A 19,939-nucleotide genomic window follows, 5' to 3' on the forward strand; every position below is an offset into this window, starting at 1 on the left:
ATGTTTTTGATTTTTAGGACAGTAAGTCCAGTTGTACAAGCTGCTTTCCTCTATAGAACATGGAAGCTAGACAGGGCCATGACAGAGGTAGAGAGAAAAGTCCATTTTTCTCTCCTATAAGAGACACAAAGGGTGATGTTAACAGCAGCAGTAGAGGAATGGGACTTGGTAGTACTATTGGATACATAACAAAGACAATAATCATAGGAAATAAAAAAAATATTTTTCAATCATCAAATTACATTTATAAGAACTGGACGGTGGTTGTGATGCTGTCTGCTTTGTCTAATCGCAAGAAGGTCCAGGTTTTAGATCCTGACCCAGATGGATCTGGGTCCTCCTGCAGAACTCCAGGGGTTATTTTCAGTTAACTTGCATGACTCAAACAGCTGCTAAAAAAAGAAATGATGTAAACTTTCAGAATGATCCAAACTTTGTGGTGGGATTGTTTATATAATAGAAAGTTGTGAGATGCCTCACACTGGATACGGCATCAGCCCAAATCTAAATTCAGCAAGTGCAGAGGGAATAAAGCGACTGAAAGCAAAGGAACAATATGTGTCGCAGCCTGAGGGAAAAGCAGCTCAACAACACATGGAATTCCACTGAGCTGCTTGGAAATCTGTCTCGTCTTCTTGCTCCTATTAGCTTTTCCCTGTTCATGACACAGTGTGAAATCTAATTTTAACTGACTATATGTTATGTATTTCTGTATTTGCCTTGAAGGGTGTGTTCTGCTGAAATGATGTATGTATCTCTGTATAATGCTGTAATAGTTTTACAACATGTCTTAATGGCTCTTAGTGAAAACCTGTGCTGACGAAAAAAACGTCTGCTGAAGTTCAGAAGGCTTAAAGGTCATCCGTCCATCCGTCCATCTGTCCATCCGTCCATCCGTCCATCCAAACAGCAAATGAACCAAACAGAAATATTAAACCAATCAATAAGCCCAACTGACCAATAAACAAAAAGAACAGCAAACTTGATTAACTCACCAACAAATCTAAATTTACAGTTGAAACCACAAATGTACACACAATGAATAAAAAGGAAAAAAAAAAATTGTCCAGTTATATCCTTGTTACTCTAGTTTATTTATATTTCTTAGCTCCAGTTATTCCTTAGTGTTAGATTCTTTTCCTAGTCTCTTGTGTACTCTCCCTCACACCCTGTGGGCCATTTTCTCTCTCTCACAATTCATGACACTTTTTATCATTGTTGAATTGAACAAATGTAACTATTTGTAATAATTCTAACTGATGTAAAAAGAAAAGAATTGGGTGTGATTTAACTTCAGACAGTAAGAAAAAGCTATATGTTTCTTTTTATTCAGTGTATGTAAGCTTCTGTTTTCCAGTGTAATAAGAATTAACAAAAGAACATTGTACTGATGTCTACAATTTTATAGAAAATAAAAATAAAAATCTATAAAAAAAACATTTTTGCTTCTGAAAGATACCAAAAAAAAGACCATGAGGCTCATGAATCATGAACGATTCAGGTCTTCAGGTCTGTTCCTGTGAAGATTTTCATAAAATGAAAAGAATTTTAAAACTGAGTGGTGAACAGAGAATGCAAATGAATTTTGGCATAACTGAATGTATACATGAGCACTAAAGCAGCAACGTGGGTGTACAGGTAGATTAAGTGATCATGTTTACATTGTAGTAAAGGGAGTGTGTTAGATGAGTTTACCCCTCCAGTCATAAAAAGACCCATTAAGCACACATAAGAAATAATTATGGTAAAATAGTTTTACATCACCCACAATATTCTCACCAGGTGTTAAGTTTAAAAATTATCTTGTGCTTTTTATTCTGTTATTATGAATAACTTATCATGATGTGAGTGATTTATTTTAGACAAATGGCTCATGTTTGATGTTCCAAAGCTGTGTTTTATAGTCTTTAAAGTATCTGATTCTGTAGTTTTATCTAAACCTCACCAGTAAGCAGAAATGCTTTCAGGCTATGAATTTTGTGGCCTGCTTCACCAGTTCCTGGTAATTGTTCCCATAAATCCCTATTAATCTGTGTTTAGGTGTGAAGTTTTTTAGAAGAAGAGGATTAGATTTTCCAGCAGCACAAATCTGTTCGGTGCAAAGAGAGGAAGACGTTCAGAACTGAAGTTAAACCAGCTGATCAGTCAGGACACTCAGCCGATGGCCTTTGACCAACCGGTTTAGAGCTGACAAAAAAGGGAAGTGCATCAGTCAGCTGTTAAACACAACACACAGAGCAGCACATTATTTGGGCAGTATAAGCAATCACAGACGTCACTCCAAAAAGGACTGAGTGACCACAAATTGGCCATTGACACGGCTTGTCACAGCAAATCTTGGCAATTCTGATAGAACAGACAGAGAGGAGTCTGCCAACACAGCCGGCATGCACAATGAAGGACTTTAGAAAAACAAAACTCCAAGAAAACAACATACTGTCACAGCAAAAATAAAGTTGGTTGAAACTCTTGTTGCTATGGAAGCAAAAGATAAACCAACTTATCTATGCATGGAGCAGTAATGACCAAGATTCTCAAATCTGTCTGCTGAGTTAATTAATTCTGTGCTCCTCCACTGCGGGGTCCTACCACACACACTTTGTATAAACACACAGATCATTTAGCTCTCACCATCAAAGCTTTTTTGTTTCAGGTCAGAAAAAGTTTAGATTTACCTAAATTTTTTCTATTCTCTAAATACCAGGAAAATGACAGAATTCAGCTTTTTAGATGCTGTATTATATAAAATCCACTTTTTTGAGCTACACATCATGTCATAATGTTATTCCCTCATCAAAGACACACCTGGAGTGTTAATGTGATTCTTTTATGCATGTTTGAGAAATCTTTTGATCTCCATGGCAATCATTCAGCTGTGCAAAATGCCTGCGTGGACCTACCACCATCTTTAAGGCCCAGTTCCTCTTCAGAGCTGCAGATTCCAAGCGTCATAGCTCCCACCTCACAGAGCAGCTCCCCGCCCCCACCGACTCCCCTACTCAGTTTCTTCAGACTAGCCAGCAGCAATTAGCAAACACTTGGTGGAAATTAGACTCTGCTGATAGGAGCTACTTCTCAGAGCAATGCTGGTAAAAATGTTGTTAAAGGGTTAATAAAGGAGCCAAGTTGTGATGACTTCCTGAAGGCAGAGTTTCAGAAAGAGCAGGAGTTTTTAAATAGACAGAGGTCAAATTTCAAGGCATTAAATTACAGTCATTCAACTGATGGTAACATAGTTACTTGGTTATACTATAAAAGGGCTCTATGTACCTGCTAAACATATCACCTCTTGACAATGTATTCTTTCGGTTCACTTTTACAATCCAGAATTTCCCATAAAAGTATCTGATTTAAATGGAAGCACACCTGTGAATGTAGTTTGAGACAAAATCTCAAAAGCACTGCTTTTTTTAGTGACATCAAGAAAAAATAAATGTAAAGGAAATCAGCCTAGATGGTAGGAAGACCTCCACAAGTCCAGTTCATTGTATGGACCAGATGGATGAAGGTGTCATGTGAATGTGTTAAAGCAGCATGGGAAGGTCTAACGCCCACTGTCTTTAGTAAGGAGACAGGTTCTGTGTCTCAGAGATGAGCGTGTATTGGTGCGAATCAACTCCCAGAAGCAAAAGACCTTGTAAAAAGGCTAGCTGAAGGGATTCTCAATATACAGAGAAATAAATCCTGTTTGGAAAGACAGCTAGAAATAAAACCACCAGAAAGGCATTCAGCGAATGCCTTTCTGGTGGTTTTAGAAGAAGAGGATTAGATTTTCCAGCATCACAAATCTGTTCGGTGCAAAGAGAGGAATCTCCAGAGTCATCTCTAGAGAGGAAGACACTGGTTTGTAAATTAATTACAAACCAGCTTAAAAGAATAAGGTTTTAAAAGAATAAGCTGAGTGGCCATCACAAAGCTCTGATCTCAATCCATAGAAAATATGTGAGAACGGGTGAAAAGGAATGTGTGAGGGAAATCTGACCCTGTCCACCAGATGTGACAGGAATGGGTCAAAACTCCAGCAAACTGTAGTGAGGGTTGTTGAAGGAAACCTAAAAAACATTATTTAAATTATAAAAATGTCTGGTTTTACCTATATATTGTCTAGCTCTATATTGTTCTTTTTATTTCAACTACATGTCAAAATGCTCTCCGTTTGACATGTTGGACAGTACTGCCTGAGACACATTCAGTAAGTGGTGGAATCACTCCTCTACCTCCAAGTTACTGGTTTCTCAGCCAATCGCTAAAACTTACCTCAATAATCTTTTGTTCAAAGTGAATTTTAGAAAATACTCACTCACACACACATGCATATATATATATATATATATATATATATATATATATATATATATATATATATATATATATTGCAGAACATTTTACCCGTGGTTCAAACTAGGTTGTCAGAGAAGAAGATTTTGAAGCAAAGATTAAATAATCTACATGCCTATTATGTTTTGTTGTGTTCTTCCTCACTGAGTTATTGCAAAAGGAGATGATGTTGAAACTAAAGGTGAAATGAAAATGGATGGATGCAGCATCTAAACCAAAAGCATATGTATTTTTAATTTAGAATTGTACAACTTCCCCAATAGAAGCAGGTCACTATGTATAATTCACAAGTCATAACTGTGTTGTCAGATGGAGTCTCTGTTTTTTAATGATGCCGGTGGTGCCCCCCCCACCCCCCCCAAAAAACACAAAACAAAACAAACAAAACAGAAAAATCCTCAGTAAGTGTCAGATTTTAGGCCTCAAAATGTTTTTTTCAAGGTTTTAATCTTTGTAGTTCAAATATTATTACCAAATATGTGAATATTTACTCATATTCAGGTACCTCTATCTCTCCTGGGTATTATCAAATAGCTTACAGGTTTTTAGGTTAGTTTTATCCATATCTATAAACAAAAAGTGATTTCCATTCAGATTGGTGAAATAAGCATCGTACAATAGCTGGATGGGACCAGACTTTACATTTAAATACAAAGATACATTTGTGGTTTGTATTTATTTGTATTTTGAGCCTTAAAGACAGACATAAAAAGAATAGTAGTTTTTTTCTCAGCTCGTAAATGCTCATATTGATATGCATTTATTGCTGTTATGTGCCTTTTATTAAAAGTGGATTTTTGCCAAAAAATACCAATGGTCCTATCCCACATTTAGCTTCTGTTGTGATATGTTGCCATAGTTACAAGCCATAATTAAGAACTGACAGTCACTGAAATGTTGAAGGTTAGCAATAGTAGTAAATGGTTTTGCTTCAGTTTTTGTGGTAACAATGTCTTTGGTTGAAACCAGGAGAGCCTATATGTTTTGTTTTTCCAGCCCAAAACACAGTAAATAGGTTGCATTCATGTACTTCAAAATAAAATCACCAGGTACTTCACTGTAAAATAATAAAACAGATCTGTCAGATAGGCTACAGGATAGTCATATTAAAAAAACTAGAGTATTTGCTACATCCAATATTAATACTGCTGTTATGCCAGTACTTACCAGTATTTTACGTTATCAAATTATAAATTTGATTACTCAATTAATTGTCAGAAAAATCAATAGATTATTTAATGACTAAAATAATTGTTTACGACCGCTCTACTTTGAATGAATCAGATGAACTACATGTGACAGGTCACAAGAAAAGGAGGAACAAGTCAGCAGAGGACTAATAGAGATAAAGAAGAAAAATCTTCACTTTCTGAAAAGTGAAAAAATAGTTTTTGTTTACAGCAAAATATACTTGTTCAAGATGAAGAAACCACATTATAGCAGTTTCAGAAGTTTTAAAATGGTAAACTTTGTATTGATGGCAGGGTATACAGGACAAACTATGTTTCATAAAATGTGTTGAAGTTTTAAAACCAATTTCTTCTGAACATATTTTAGAGGTGTGTTGAGAGCCATTTTACTGCAAAAACAGATCCACATCTGAGCAGTTTAACTGACCTTTCCTCAGCCATTCAAATGTCAAACCAGAGTCAGAAATGGTTCGAATATGTTTGATCTTTAAATAAAGCCTGAAGAATTAAGAAAGAACCTGACTTTGAGGTGCTGCTTGTCAGGATGAACGAATTCATGTCCAGACTGTTACACCCAGTTTGCTATCTCCTGATAGGTTTTCTTAATGCAATGCCTCAGGAGGAAGCGCTGCTGTTCTCTGTGGATCTTTGCCGTTGTTCTGTTTTTACAGCAGCAATGATTGGGCAGTCCGGTTCTCTTGTTCTGCCAATAAACCCTGAAACAGACACAGACGGGGGGAGGCGGTCAGGCAGGGAGGGAGGGGAGAAGGAGAGGGAGGTGGGCTGTACCTCACAGGGAGGAGGGAGGGCGTGCCATCGTGGGAGAGGTCTGCTTCTCCACACTAGACTCCCACCATCCCTCCGAGCTGGAGGAACAAGCAGGACCCTGTGTGCGGATTCTTGGATAGATAACAGCGCAGCACAGCCGGGAAGATGGATGTTCTGTTTCCTGTAGTTCTTCTTTGCACTGCGAGTGTCTTCAGCGGAGCATCAGCCGCGTCTCACTGTGAGTATGGCACCTGTCAGCGCCGCGGCTACACGGCTGGAGCTGCCGATGCTGCCGCTGGCGGGGCTTCACGCCCGGCTGGAGGGGCGCCGTGACCGTGGCTGATGCTGCTGGTTGTCATCTCTAGTTTTTGTTGTACATGTGAAAAAGTTGATGAGCAGTAGCGAGTGGATGAAGGTCAAGCAAACAGGTTTCATTCTGTTCCGCTGCTTGCTGCTCTCTGGGCTGAACAAAGTGCCGAGTGGCCGCAGCTGGATGTTTTGCCGAGGTTCGGCTCCATGAGAGCATCATCTCCAGACAGCCTGCAGCCCATTGAACACTCACCCAACACGGGCTGGCGGGCTGTTGAACTGCGCTAAGGCCTGTCTGCGCTGTGTTGTCCTGCTGAGGACGCAAATTTAACATGTTAAAAACAAAATTTTTTTTAGCAAGCTTCAGTCCCTGCTCTGGTTACTTGTATGTTCTAATTGGTATGTTTCTGTTGCTTGAAGTCTAATTTGCAGTTATTGTTGGAAATACATTTAGGATCAAATTTGGTTGAGTTCTTGTTGAAAAGTAGGTCTGTTTTTAAATGAATCATTTTATTGAGCTGGTTTTATAGCTAAAGTACATAGGAGCACAAACCTTCAGAAACTTCAAGTCACACAAAGTAGTCATCTTTCAAAATGTCATTCCATCTTAAAACCAGACTTCTGAGGCTTTGTCAGCTTTTTTCTTTATTTTACTGCTAAATCAAAGACTGGCTTGATTTAACAGTAAGGGGTAAACTAAGCTCAAACTTTTAGTTTCACAGTCAGCCACACCTTAGACCCTTTTTCAAAGTGGTAAATGCAGCATTAACATCAGCCGGTTAGCAAAATCCCACAATGTTGTCCCGACAGATGTGATGTTTATACATTTTTTAAGACAACAGTATATTGAACATGTTATAAAAATGTTGGGGTTTGTGCTTCTACAAGATGTTTCTAGGAGGCTGTAATGAGAGTGAGTGTCTGCTTAAATATAAAATAAGACATTGTGTTGCCCGCAACCATATCATGTGGAAATTACAACGTCCAGCTTTGGATCGTCAGATCCAGAGAGACAGCTTAGTGGAAAATGGTCAACAGAGATGAGAACTATGTTTATATTATATTTAGGATGTTGCTTTGGACAGTATCATAACGTCCAACATTTCCAGACTCAAAATCAAGAGTAAATAAAAACTTTTTGCCACCAAAGTCTGACTGCTCAAAGCAGCATGTTCACAAGTCCTGGTCAAATATGGACCAAAAGTTCCACTTCAGTTAGTGGAACAAATATATTTTTAGTCCTGTGCTGAGTTATTTATTTAAACATAAATGCTACTCTTTTCTCTGGAGTATTCTCAGATTTTGTCTTAAATTTCACTTTTTTTTATATATATATTATTTGTATGTGGTTTATTTAGGCTTGTCACAATAATTATTAAATCAATTATTCACATGATAAATTAAAACAAGCTGAATATTTTCCTCCCTTTCTGTCATAAACTGGGTGACTTCAGTCTTCAGTCTGCTTTGATTTCATCCAGCCCATTTTTTGAAGGACAATATTGTTTACAGAGACTCCATTGTCCATTTCATTTGCTGTTTCTCTTGTTTTGTTTATTTATCTCTGATATTTAAAATGTCTTCCAGTTCCAGTGTTAAATGTTTACTAGAATTTAAAGTTTATTGATATTTGAGTAGGCGTTCTTGCATTATTTTACCATTACTATTATATTACTTAAAACGGTCTTAAAACAACTATCACTTGTCTCAATAACAAATTATCATCCAGCAAAATTTGTTATTGTGACAGGCCTAAGCTTATTACAACCACTCACAACAAATCCTGTCAGAACTTGTCCTTTCTCAGAAACCCAGTGTGCCTAAAACCTCACGTAATCTAGAACATCCAAGATATGCTTAAAGCATTGAAAAGAAAAATGCATTCCAATGCCAAACATGTCATTTAATTTTTGTCCCTGCTCTAAACTAGAATTTTATTGTTTCACCATCAATTCATTTGTTGTATTGTTGAGCCTTGTACCAGTGTAATGGTGGGGTTGCTCTGAGACCAGTTCCATGTTCACCAGTTCCACGTTCACTAGTCCGGTAATCATTCCCTGTCTGAGTTCTTGATTAAAGTCATGTGTTTATGATTGAACAGACTATTTTCTATCAGCCGGAGTATTGATGGAAGCTGTAGAGGAGTTTGAGGAGTAGCTCTAGAGATGGACTGGAAACAGAAAAGATCTCATGATGAGTTGTCCGTATGCAATGATAGGAAAAGAGTGTTGTATAGGGCATGGGAGATGGACATGTCATAATGTCCATGTTTTGGCTATGTAGAACCTGGCTTGTCCTACGAATAGGGTAGTGCAACATGGTAGACACCATAACACAAGCCTACCAAAAATAAGCAGTTTTCAACTGCAAAGCATAATTTGTTATTGACTAAACCTGAACTTGCAAGGAGTTTGATTAAAAAAATATGGCAGTGGCAGTATCATGCTGAAGGGATGCTCCCTGTTACTCTTGTAGTAACACAGTTGAAACCAGTAAGCAGTATATCTTCCAAGTAGCAGAAGAATGTTTATTCTATCTTCCTATTTGTATCGATAGTACAATAAATGCAATAGATGGCATTATTAGAACTATAATAATCAGTGGACCTTTTTGGCAAAAGTAAAGGTTATTCCAGTTTTTCAGTATTATTACAATTCTTTTTTGTCATGGGTTAGACTTCTTTTTTTAAAAATTGTGAATTTCATGGCTAAAAACTTTCTGTCAACCACTTTTCTCCATATGAGCACTATTGGTATGATAACAAACATCAACATGGTCACATGCTTATAGACATGTTTGTGAAACTAACATGTTGGGTTGTTGCTTTGAACTTTCAAGGCTGAAGTTGTAAATCTCAAACAATTGAAACATTTGGAATGCTTTGAATTACAGAATATAAAATATTCTCTAGTCGTGACTGTCTTTGTCCTTGACAGTCATCAAATGTTGGCTCAGCAGTGATCAGACTTGATGTGTACACAAATCAATGTAAAACACCACAGAAAAATTCTTACCATATTAAATAAAATAAACTCGATTGAGTTGAAATTTTGAATATGTTTAGATAGATTAACTCTGTAAAGAATGATACTAAATATAATTATCAAAATATTCTCCGTTTTGCATGGTTTCATCAATACAAATAACAGAAATTTAAAACATTGTTTGCATTTGTTTTGTATCATAATTGATACAATAGGCTTTTACCTTTCATTTAAATATTATAATCTTTCTGATTATAATCCATGACAATTTAAACAGAATATTGGCTCGTTGCATTATTTTTTTGTAAAAGGTACTTACCTTCTGAAATAGCAGCTTGCAGGACAAATAATACATATGCACTGTGTGGTTAAATGTGATGGAACTGGAGAAAACATAATCAGCTTTGCTGTGACAAAGTCACTTTTTGGCTGAGTGTTTACGAGAATAAAGAAAACAAGTAAATTTTACGTAACATTTTTACGTAAAAACTTTTTCTTCCCTTTGTTGGCCATTCTATAGAATGCATAATGTGGTGTATGTAGGCCTGTCACAATAACAAATTTTGCTGAGCGATTAATTGTCTCAAAAAATTATTGCGATAAACGATAATATTGTTTGAAGACCTTTTTACACTGATTTAATGGAAATGACGTAATAATGCATGCGATTTCCTGCCAAAGATAGATACACTTTATTTTCAAAAGAATATTTAACACTTGAGCTGATAAACAAAATAAACAAAACAACCAAAAACAAAAATAAAATGGATTCTCAGTCTCATTAACAAAAAACGCACTTGAAAAAAAACTAAACAACATAAAGTAAAAGTGGAAATAAATACTGCATTCAACCAAAAGAGTGCAGATTATGAAGTCTGTATACTATATTGCCCTTCAGTAATAATTAGATTTAAATAGAGAAGATGGGCACATCGACTACCTGATGCAATAGTTCACACTACATGATTTTTTGCTCCTATTTTTCCCCTTAGACAATCTTAGATCGTTGGTCTTCCTAAGATTGTGTGGTGTGTTACGGTAGATCGTCGTTGTCGCTCCGATCTAAATCAGGGGTTTTCCCCGACTGGGAGCTTAACTCAGCCTGTTGAATGTGACAGGTAGCCAATCAGAAAGCGCGGATTCTCCTCCGGCTTTCTGAGGGGAAATTACGGAGGGGAATCCCAAACAGCTGACCCGGCGCAACCCGAAGTCCAGTGGACATTGGAGATGATATGTGGAAACAATATTAATGTTTATTCAACATGCAAAGAATATAGAAATGACAAAGGGAGGAGTTGGAGCGAAATTGCTACTGCAGTTGATAAACCCGGTAACTTTTCAGCTGTTCTTCGTTAAAGTGAGGTAAATAGGTTATAATGATTTTCATTCGGTCAGGACTTTACGCTGACACTAGCCACATGCATTGCAGGTAGATTGTAGTAAAGCATTGATTAATGCCTGGTTTTAAAATTAGTTAACTGAACTTGTGGCCATTATTTTGTGCCCATTGTTGGACACCACACGGCAGGAACGAACCCGATCGAACAGTTATACCTAGGATTTCTGTCGGCTAATGTGTGGACTGTCAGGGTTTGAAAATGGGCCGACAATCGGCCTACAGCTCTAAGATCGTGTGTTGTGCGCTGGGCTTTACACTAAGGAAATGAGGAAGGGAGGAGTCAGTGGAGAGCACCGGAGTTGAGCCCTTTTTTCGTTCAGTGTCATCAACAGAAAGAGAAAAAGGCCGGAAGAGACGATAATGCCAATAATTAAAATGACGTCGGTAGTTTTAATTTATCATACGATTAATTGATTTATCGTTTATTGCGACAGGCCCATAGGTGTATGGCATTTGAGCATTGGCTTCCGTGATAACTAATATATTTATATTTTTAATACATCATTTACCTCTAGCCCCATTAACAAGACTAACACGTTGAGCTGAGTTTTCTCAATGATAACAGTGAATGCTTAGGAATGAAGGAGAATTGACTCAACTTACATTGCTGCCCTTTCATGTCATGTTAAAAGGTAAAAGGGGCTTGCAGCAGTAAATCCACCAGAGGCGTTGCCACCATTTGATCTGTTTGCCTCCCTGAACTATATGGTGGGTGTGACATCAGTGTTTAAGCTGGTCATGTTCAGGTGAGGAGCAGAGCTGAGCTGACAGCTACATTTTTCATCCTTGACAGTCATGTGCTTCTCAAATGTTGGCAGTGATCAGGCTTGACATACAGTGCTGCGATGTAACGCTGAGATACTCCTGGAGGTCAAAGTGCTGCTCTCATATTTACCGCTGGGAGAAAGAAGGAGGCGATAGAAGCGGTGTCACAGCTGCTCTGTTGGGAGGCTCAGACAGTGGCAGCCATTTCCTCTCTGAGGACAGCCCTTTGACTTTTTTATGAGATGATGACAGGTCTGTCATTGGATTTTAATGTTCAATGGGTCAGTCTTCAGCAGGAGTTAATTGGTGCTGTATTGGCATGGTTTCTCCAATTGCACGAAAAGAGTTATTTACAATTAAATCAGAATAACACTTTTCTTTGAATTATTGCATAATGACCATACAATCCAACCTTATTAGCCACTGTTGAAATGTATCTTGACAACAGCAAACCGTGAGGTGCACTCCAGCAGCCGCAACAATAATAAGAAGTGATTATGTACTGCATGGGGTGAAAGTGCTTTTCTTTCAAATGTATTGAGTTCTGCACAGCTGCTTCCGAGGCGTTTAATGACCCTGCTGCTATTGTTTTATACTGAATATTACTGAGACTACTGGATGGAGAACTGTAATTTTTTCATCAGTCACTAGACTAAAACCAGTGTAGGTTCTGTTTTAGATCTACCCCATCACACTTTCCAGTTACAGGACCACAGAGAGTCCAGGACTGTTCGGAGGCAGAAAACATCTGCACTCAATGTCCCAGTGCCACTCTCCTCCCTCTGGCCTGCAGTTCAAGCCTGTAAGGATCAGAGCTGTGTCTTCACTCTTCACTCATTCTTAAATTGTCTTTTTATGGAATTATTTTTGAAAGAAGGTTTTGGTGTTTCTCTGAGAAGGGCGCTTAGCGAGAGATATCGGGATGTATTACATCATCATAGAAATTCTGTCACGCTTGGGGTTTGTCGCAGTATTGTATGAGCATTGATTAGTGTGTTTAATGAGATAGACTAAGCTTGCATGATGTTGATTTGCTCTTCACAGCTTAGGCTACTTTTTATGGTGCCAGCAGGAAGTGGGAGCAGCTATTAATGGGAGCCTTCTTTCAGAGTTTTAATTTTGATTTTATGTTCAAATAGTGGCTGCTGATTTTGTTAATCCCATTTGATGAACTGTTTGCTGATGAGCTTGAAAATCATGTTTGAGTATAGATTGAAATACCCAGGCAGTGGAACGCCGCGGGGCTCAGCAGACAAAGTGGCTGCAGGATGTATGGTGGCCATGAGGCCTCAGTACAGCAGTCTTGAGTTTGATTCCCGGTCCGAACCAATTAAAGCATGCAGTGCTTCTACAGTGGTATTTTGGATGGACATTTAATGTACAATTTCTGTTATACAATTCAGCTGAAAAACCCAAAACAAATTTGTGAAAGGTGGAATGTGAACAAATAAAAAGGTGCAAGGTTTTGTTGCATAAATATGAGCCCCCTCTAATGAATACTTTGACGCATCTTCTCATTCATTTTATGCATCCGGTCTCTTCTGGTAGGATTATGTCAACTCCTAAAAATACAAAGTTATTACTTATTTACCATAGGCAAAAAATTTTGAGATGGAAACCTGGGGACAGTGTGTTCCATCATGATGTCTTTCTGTAGGATAAGTACCAGTAGTACTACAAGTTCTCCATAGAAAAAAAGGACAGTTGATCCTTTGTCTATTATACTTTTGCTATAATATATTACAAAGCATCATGTTTGTACTATAGCATCACTTGTAGTCGACAGACTTTGCTTGCCTGGCTAAGCTTCTGTTGTTTATTTGTTTTACATAGTTTTTGTATAAACGATACACAAATAGACAGTGGTGACGGCGGTAGGAGTTCACCCTGCAATGGATCGCTGGTTAGATTCCCGGTCAGTCTGCCCTCATCGTTTGTGTCCCTGGGCAAAACCCTCCACCTGCTTTGCCTGCTGGTGTTGTTTAGAAGAGCTGATACAAAATGGCAGCCAGACTTCTGTCTGCCTGCCCAGGGCAGCTGTAGCTACAATCCAGTAGCTTGCTATCATCAATGAGCCCTTTGAGATTTCAATTGGAGACATAAAGGGCATTATAATTAAAGATGATTATTATTGTAGCAAAGATGGGTTTATATGCATTGAACTGGATGCACCAATCATGCTGTCCCCAAGACATTTGCCTCGCACGCTGGTCATACATCTCAACAGCTTTCACTCAACAGGGTCTACTAGCATTTAGATGCAAAACTGTCTTTTTGGAGAATACTTCATCAAGTATCACATGTCAGTTATAAAAGCCTCATCGCTCGCTCAACACAGACCTCTAAAATCACAATTATAGAGTTATAATTGGACATTTAGAGATTTATGTTGAGCTCATATATGTTTGTGAACAAGTAATAATGTGTGGCACATCCATATACATCCAATACACTTTTGCTAAACATGTCTTCTGACATGCATTTGGCCCTGTGTGTCCGCCCTTTCAACTTGACAAAGTGTATCTGAACGAACCACACCACCAGTCAATCACAGACAGCTCGTTTGTCCAATCAGAGTATTGGTCCTTCCAAATGCTGCATTTGCTTGGATAAATAATAACCAATCACAACCAGCAAATCAAAAAAACTGCACCAAAGCAGACATTACTAAACAAGTCTAGATTTTAAGAAAACACAACAAAACTTAAAACAAAAACTAGCGCAGTTTTGCAGTTTTGTAGTTTTGTGAATATTTAGTGAAGAATAGCAATATTCATTGTTGTCCATTTTAGAAATGCTTATTTTAATTTATTCTACTCTTAAATGTGACCAACATTACACAGTTGATTAACTTTTTAGGATTTAACTAAAAGTTAATCAAGATTTAACTAAAGTTAAAGGGAAAAACTGTTTTATTTCATTTATTTGTATGTGTTTGCCTTTTTTAAGATTCCTGGTGTTTAAGTATTCTCAATAATGTCTTCCAAAAATACAAAATTATCACGTCATATTTTAAAATTTCCTGTCAGCAGAAAACCACAGTGCCTTGCTAGTGAGCCTACAGTACACAGCCCACTGGCCGTGTACTGGCCACCCTACCAGCAGGCCATTTATGTGGGGGAAACCTGCTGCAGTATATTTAACTGTTGGATGTGAGCATCTATCAGTGCTGCTTTAGATTTTACTGTAGTTTGATGCAGTTTCAGTTTACACTGTTTTATTAACTCTCTGCTTGGCAATAATTCAGACCGAGCAATATATTAAACTTTCATCTGGATTGTGTTGCATTTATGTGAAATCAAATGACAACATTTATATGTAAAAATACTATTTGAAGCAACTCTGGCCTCGTAAGAGTGAGAACTTACAGTATCTACACCTAATGTTTGGGAGAGACATATCAAAGACTTTCTTTATTTAATCCATTATGTGAAGATTTCCTCTCATTACTGCCAAAATCAAGTCCCTTTAGTTTTGCAAACTTTGTCAAATGATTTTGGAGTTTTGTTTTTTGTAATCTTTTCAAAAACAAACTAAATTTTCACATCTCTAGTTCATAACTCTCATGTCACCTCCTTGAAAAAATTCCTTGAGCTTCGCTATATTTGGTAATATTGCAACTTAAAACCAACAAGGATTTCGTCCGAAAAACACAAAGTAGTGTGTAATTCTAAAGAGAAAGGAAGATGTTTTTAATTTATTTTCTTTAACGATATCAACCCCCCTTACTCTGATACCCCTCACCAATTCTAAAGGGAACCAATAGCTTCTAGCCTCTGATTTGTAAGTAGATTCAGCCTTTAAACATCCAACAGATCAGTAAGGGCCTTGGCGTTATAGGCGGTCCTAGCCAATTTGGCACCATGAGTGAACCATTCCACCACCAACCCCCCCAACTCCGTCAACAAAGTTGTAGACGGGGGAGAGAGGAGGAGGATGGGTGTTTTTCATAGGCACCGTTGACATTCAGACTTTTTGTTACGGAGTTGCGGGGGATAAAACAATTAGAGGACAAGGAGGGAGGACACACTCATATTCTCTCACAAGATGCCACCCTGGGCAGTTGCCCATGTCATAAACCACCACTGCTTAGAGGTGTTTTAGAGCAGTGGTCCCCAACCACCGGGTACCAATTGGTACCCGGCCACGCAAGAAATAATGAACTACTTCCGGATCTTTTATTTTGAAAATGCTAAACCGGATTTTACCGGTTACGTCTTGCTCGTCAAAATTGAGCCAACTTGCAGCAGAATGAGTAACAAAACAACATCAGAGTACTGTGAACCCTCGCTATTTCGCGGTTCACCTGTCACAGTCTCGCTGCTTCGCGGATTTGCATCGTGCATTGTGTTCTGCATTCTGATTGGCTAAACAGTCTCTCCGCTTCTTCTCTACCTGTGTGTCAGTAACGTTGCGGTTTAATATGTACACATACGTAAAACAGCTTGCCAAATTTAACATAATCGATGGTGGCATGTCGGTTTATAAGAATCTTTTTGCCCAGAAGAAAAAAGAGCGACAACAACTACCGATAACTATGTTCTTCTCTCGAAAAAACACACCTGCACCGCGGGTTTTAGAAGAAAAAAAAAAACCGCTACAGAGCGCAGTCAGGATACAGCGGCTCAGTCAGAAGAGCAGTGAAATACACGTGAGTCACTATTTGTCCTACTGTGCTTTGTTTTGTTTTTTTTCATAATCATTTTTTATTTTCTCCCTTTCTAATCCAATAACTCAGGTCGCGGTGGGGCGGCGCTGATCTCCGCAATTCGGGCACGGGAATCCGCCTTCAGTTCGTATTAAAATTATTATTTTACAGTACAGTAGTTATTTGTAAAAAAAAAAAAAATTGTTTATACAGTACTTTTTATTTGTTAAACAAATGTTTGGGCCTGTAGGTTTTGTTCTTTGGTTTCAATGTATTATGGAGTATTTTATTGTATAATAATTGTAAAAAAATAAAGGTTAGTTAGGGGTTAGGGATAGGGTTAGGGTTAGGTTCGCGGATTTCACCTATCGCAGGTTCTTTTTGGAATATAACCCCCGCGAAAAATGAGGGGGTTAGCCCTAACCCCCCAGCCCCCGACTCGATACTTACGACGCGCGCACCCCCCCACCCCACCCCACTGTTTTAGAGGACATTAGTGACCAAACATTATCATGATCTTTAAGGAACAGGAAAAATGTTTAAGGCAGGGTTACTGTAGGTCATAAAACAATATCCTAAACCTTGAACTTCTCACAGAGCTCTGTTCAATTCACCATCTGAATGTCAAAAGGGAAAAGCACAACTGGGACCTAAACTTCTAACCTTAAAACACCTGGAATTTATTATTTGAGATAAATCCCTAAAATACCAGAAGAAACAAGCAAAAAAACTCCTCAGCACTTATCATAATGTTTGGTTTGATTGCTCCATTTTCCATTGAGCAAAAGTCTTGGTTGAATGCAAATATTTAGGGGTATGAACACGTTCTCTGCTTGTGCAAAGCTGGTAGAGACCTAAGCCAAATTACTTTCAGCTATGATTTAATATACATGCATGCCACACTTTTCAGATGTTGATTATTTTTTTCTTCGTTTAACAATAGTATTCTACCTAGTGATGGTCTTTCACACAAAATATAAATCACTATTTTTGTGGCACTAATTTGAAAGTTCAGGTGACATAAATTATTTACTGTAGAAATCAATGTGAAGTCCAGACCTATTTTTTTCCACAAATAGATCATTTTCTAAGATATCAAATTATCCAAATAGATAATTTGATAATTAGTAGTACTTAAATATAGCAGATTATCTATTTGAAGATAAGATAGCTAAACACAGAAGCTAAAATGTTTTCTATTGAACATAAATATTTGTAGGAAACGTCTAGAAACATTGAGTTCTGTTTTAAAAATACTAAAATATAATTTTCCTTGACCCCGATAAATGACACAATCTCCTCTCAGTAATAAAAGATGCTAAAGGATTTGAAACCCATTAACACTTTCACATTTGAATTCAGTAAAGTACCAGCGATTCATGAAGTCACATTCATTTTTTGCAGCAGTTCGATGCAGGAAGGGAATTGAGAAGGTCAGTTTTATTCATGTGTCTTTTGTGAAAAGACACATGAATTCTAGTGGATTGTGTTCTGGGAAGTTTGGTGGCTGGTGGTGTCTGTTAGGAAGCGATGAGCTGCCTGTCGGGGTCAGAGGATCCATTCTGCCACAGCTCTGACTGCCTGTTTACCCACCGAATGTCACTCAGTGTCTGCTGTTGGAGCAGAGCTGGAACTTCCCTAATTAATAATGCCATTAATAATGTCTTTTTCATCTTTTGGACAGTTTTTTTGTGTTAAATTTAAGATTATTTGGTCAACAAAAGATGGCCAAAATATTGTGACAAAAAGTTGAAGCAACAAACTGTGGAACAACTTAGGTTATTTATATTGTGCTGGTTACATGTGATTTTAATATATTTATGGATTTGTAACCTGTTTATTGCACATTTATCAGCAACATTCCAAATCTCCTTCATTAATAAGGCCAGTGAAGGCACAGTGCTCAACCCACTTGAGGCCTGATTCGGGAGAATAGAAAGAAAAAGGCTTTCATTAGTGGCTGATGTGACACTCTTCAGCATGAGTCTGTGGGAGGAATGCTGCCTCGCTTCCAGTGATCTCCTCACTGGAGACCGCTTCACCAGCCATCTATTTTTTATGAGATGGAATCGGTTTCCGGGGTGGCAACGCACCCCCCCACCACACACATACATACACACTTATTTAAATTTTTATGCTTCAAGTTAGCTCAGTGAGCATATACTTCACTACTAATTATTTTCCATCTGAAGCACCGGGAAGGTGTTGAAGCAGAGCATGCATGCAGTTTCATAGGCGCAGCGGTGGGGTGTGTGCGCGTGTGTGTGTGAGATGGAGACGATGCAGCTGCAGATTCACTCACTAATGAATGTGAAGCAGCCACTCAGTGAACTCCTGCAGCTGTACACTTTCAGGGCCTGATGAATTTATCAGATGGTAAATGAGGCAAAGCGGCGTGGCGTGGCGCTGCCTCTCCTCACGCTCACCGTTCCTTTGAGAGACAAAACCAACCGGAAGCAGCGTGCCATCGGACGGAGACTGTGAATCCTGAAATGGGGAATGTTAAAATGCATGTTCACGTCACAGTAGGCTCATCAAATCATGGGGTGAGAGTTGTTTCGTTTCATGTGCTTGAAATGTGAATCTCTTGTTTAACTTTCTGCTCCTTAATCATTTAATAATTCTTCCCATTTCAACATTTCCTTAGATGTAGAAGGCAGGGAAAAAAACACTGGATACGACATTTTGCAGGATTTTGGTTACAGCTACAGAGCCAGGGGGCGGAAATAAAGTTTGAAGTATAAAATATTGAACCAGTAAAAGCCTTGAATCCAGGGGGAAGGAAAGGTTGAAAAATAAGCCCTCAGATGGGGACCTGTGGTGAATTGTACAGAAACAAATAGATAAACTGTGAGAGCAGAATGTAACATAAGTCACAGCTGAAAAATGACGGGCTTTGCTGGAATCCTGATATATTTTCAATAAAAAAATGGCTCTACTTTTAACTTCACAGCTTTGATTTGTATACAATTTGGATGAACAATACAAATAAAATAAATTATTATTTTTGTTTAATTTCACTATAGACTGAAAAATTACATCATCAAATATAAGAACATGTGATGTTTCAAGTAAAATAGGTACATAAGAAATTAATTAATTTGTCCACTTGACTTTTCTATAAATTAGTTTTTTAATGGTAATCACATTTTATGGTCAAAATTGCTACATGTATGTATTTCCTGTTTTAATTGCTGGGTTTCAGATGATGTAGCATCGACGTCACCCAATGCAGATGGAGGGCAAGAAGTAAATGCAGCCCTTTACTTCTGTTGATCCAGCATCAAAATACCTAAAGTCTGAAACATGTACAGTTATTCCAACTGTTCTAATAGAGAGAAAGATAAACGTCATTTTTGTGTTTCGAAGGTAGTTGGTCACAAAGGAGTTAATTTTAAGAAACTTACCAGAAAAGAGGATAAAAGTGGATCAACAATCTATGACTAAAAACAGGAGGTGCGGAAACCAACCATGCCAGAGTTTGCAGTGCCCACTTTCTAACAGGTAACGATCCCGTCGCTTAAATCGTATTTCCATA

The 19,939-nt window shown here is 38.0% G+C and overlaps 1 protein-coding gene across 1 annotated transcript in view; it reads left to right on the plus strand.

The window, feature by feature from the left end:
- Nucleotides 1-6,351: 6,351 nt before the first annotated feature.
- LOC116722872 (contactin-associated protein-like 5) overlaps nt 6,352-19,939 on the plus strand; it is a 209,399-nt gene continuing 195,811 nt past the window's right edge. The window contains exon 1 of the mRNA XM_032567239.1: nt 6,352-6,534. Within this exon, the coding sequence (XP_032423130.1) occupies nt 6,462-6,534 (73 nt within the window). The 5' untranslated portion in view covers nt 6,352-6,461. The remainder of the gene's footprint in view (nt 6,535-19,939) is intronic.

Source organism: Xiphophorus hellerii, chromosome 7 (assembly GCF_003331165.1).
Source record: "Xiphophorus hellerii strain 12219 chromosome 7, Xiphophorus_hellerii-4.1, whole genome shotgun sequence".
Lineage (NCBI taxonomy): Eukaryota > Metazoa > Chordata > Actinopteri > Cyprinodontiformes > Poeciliidae > Xiphophorus > Xiphophorus hellerii.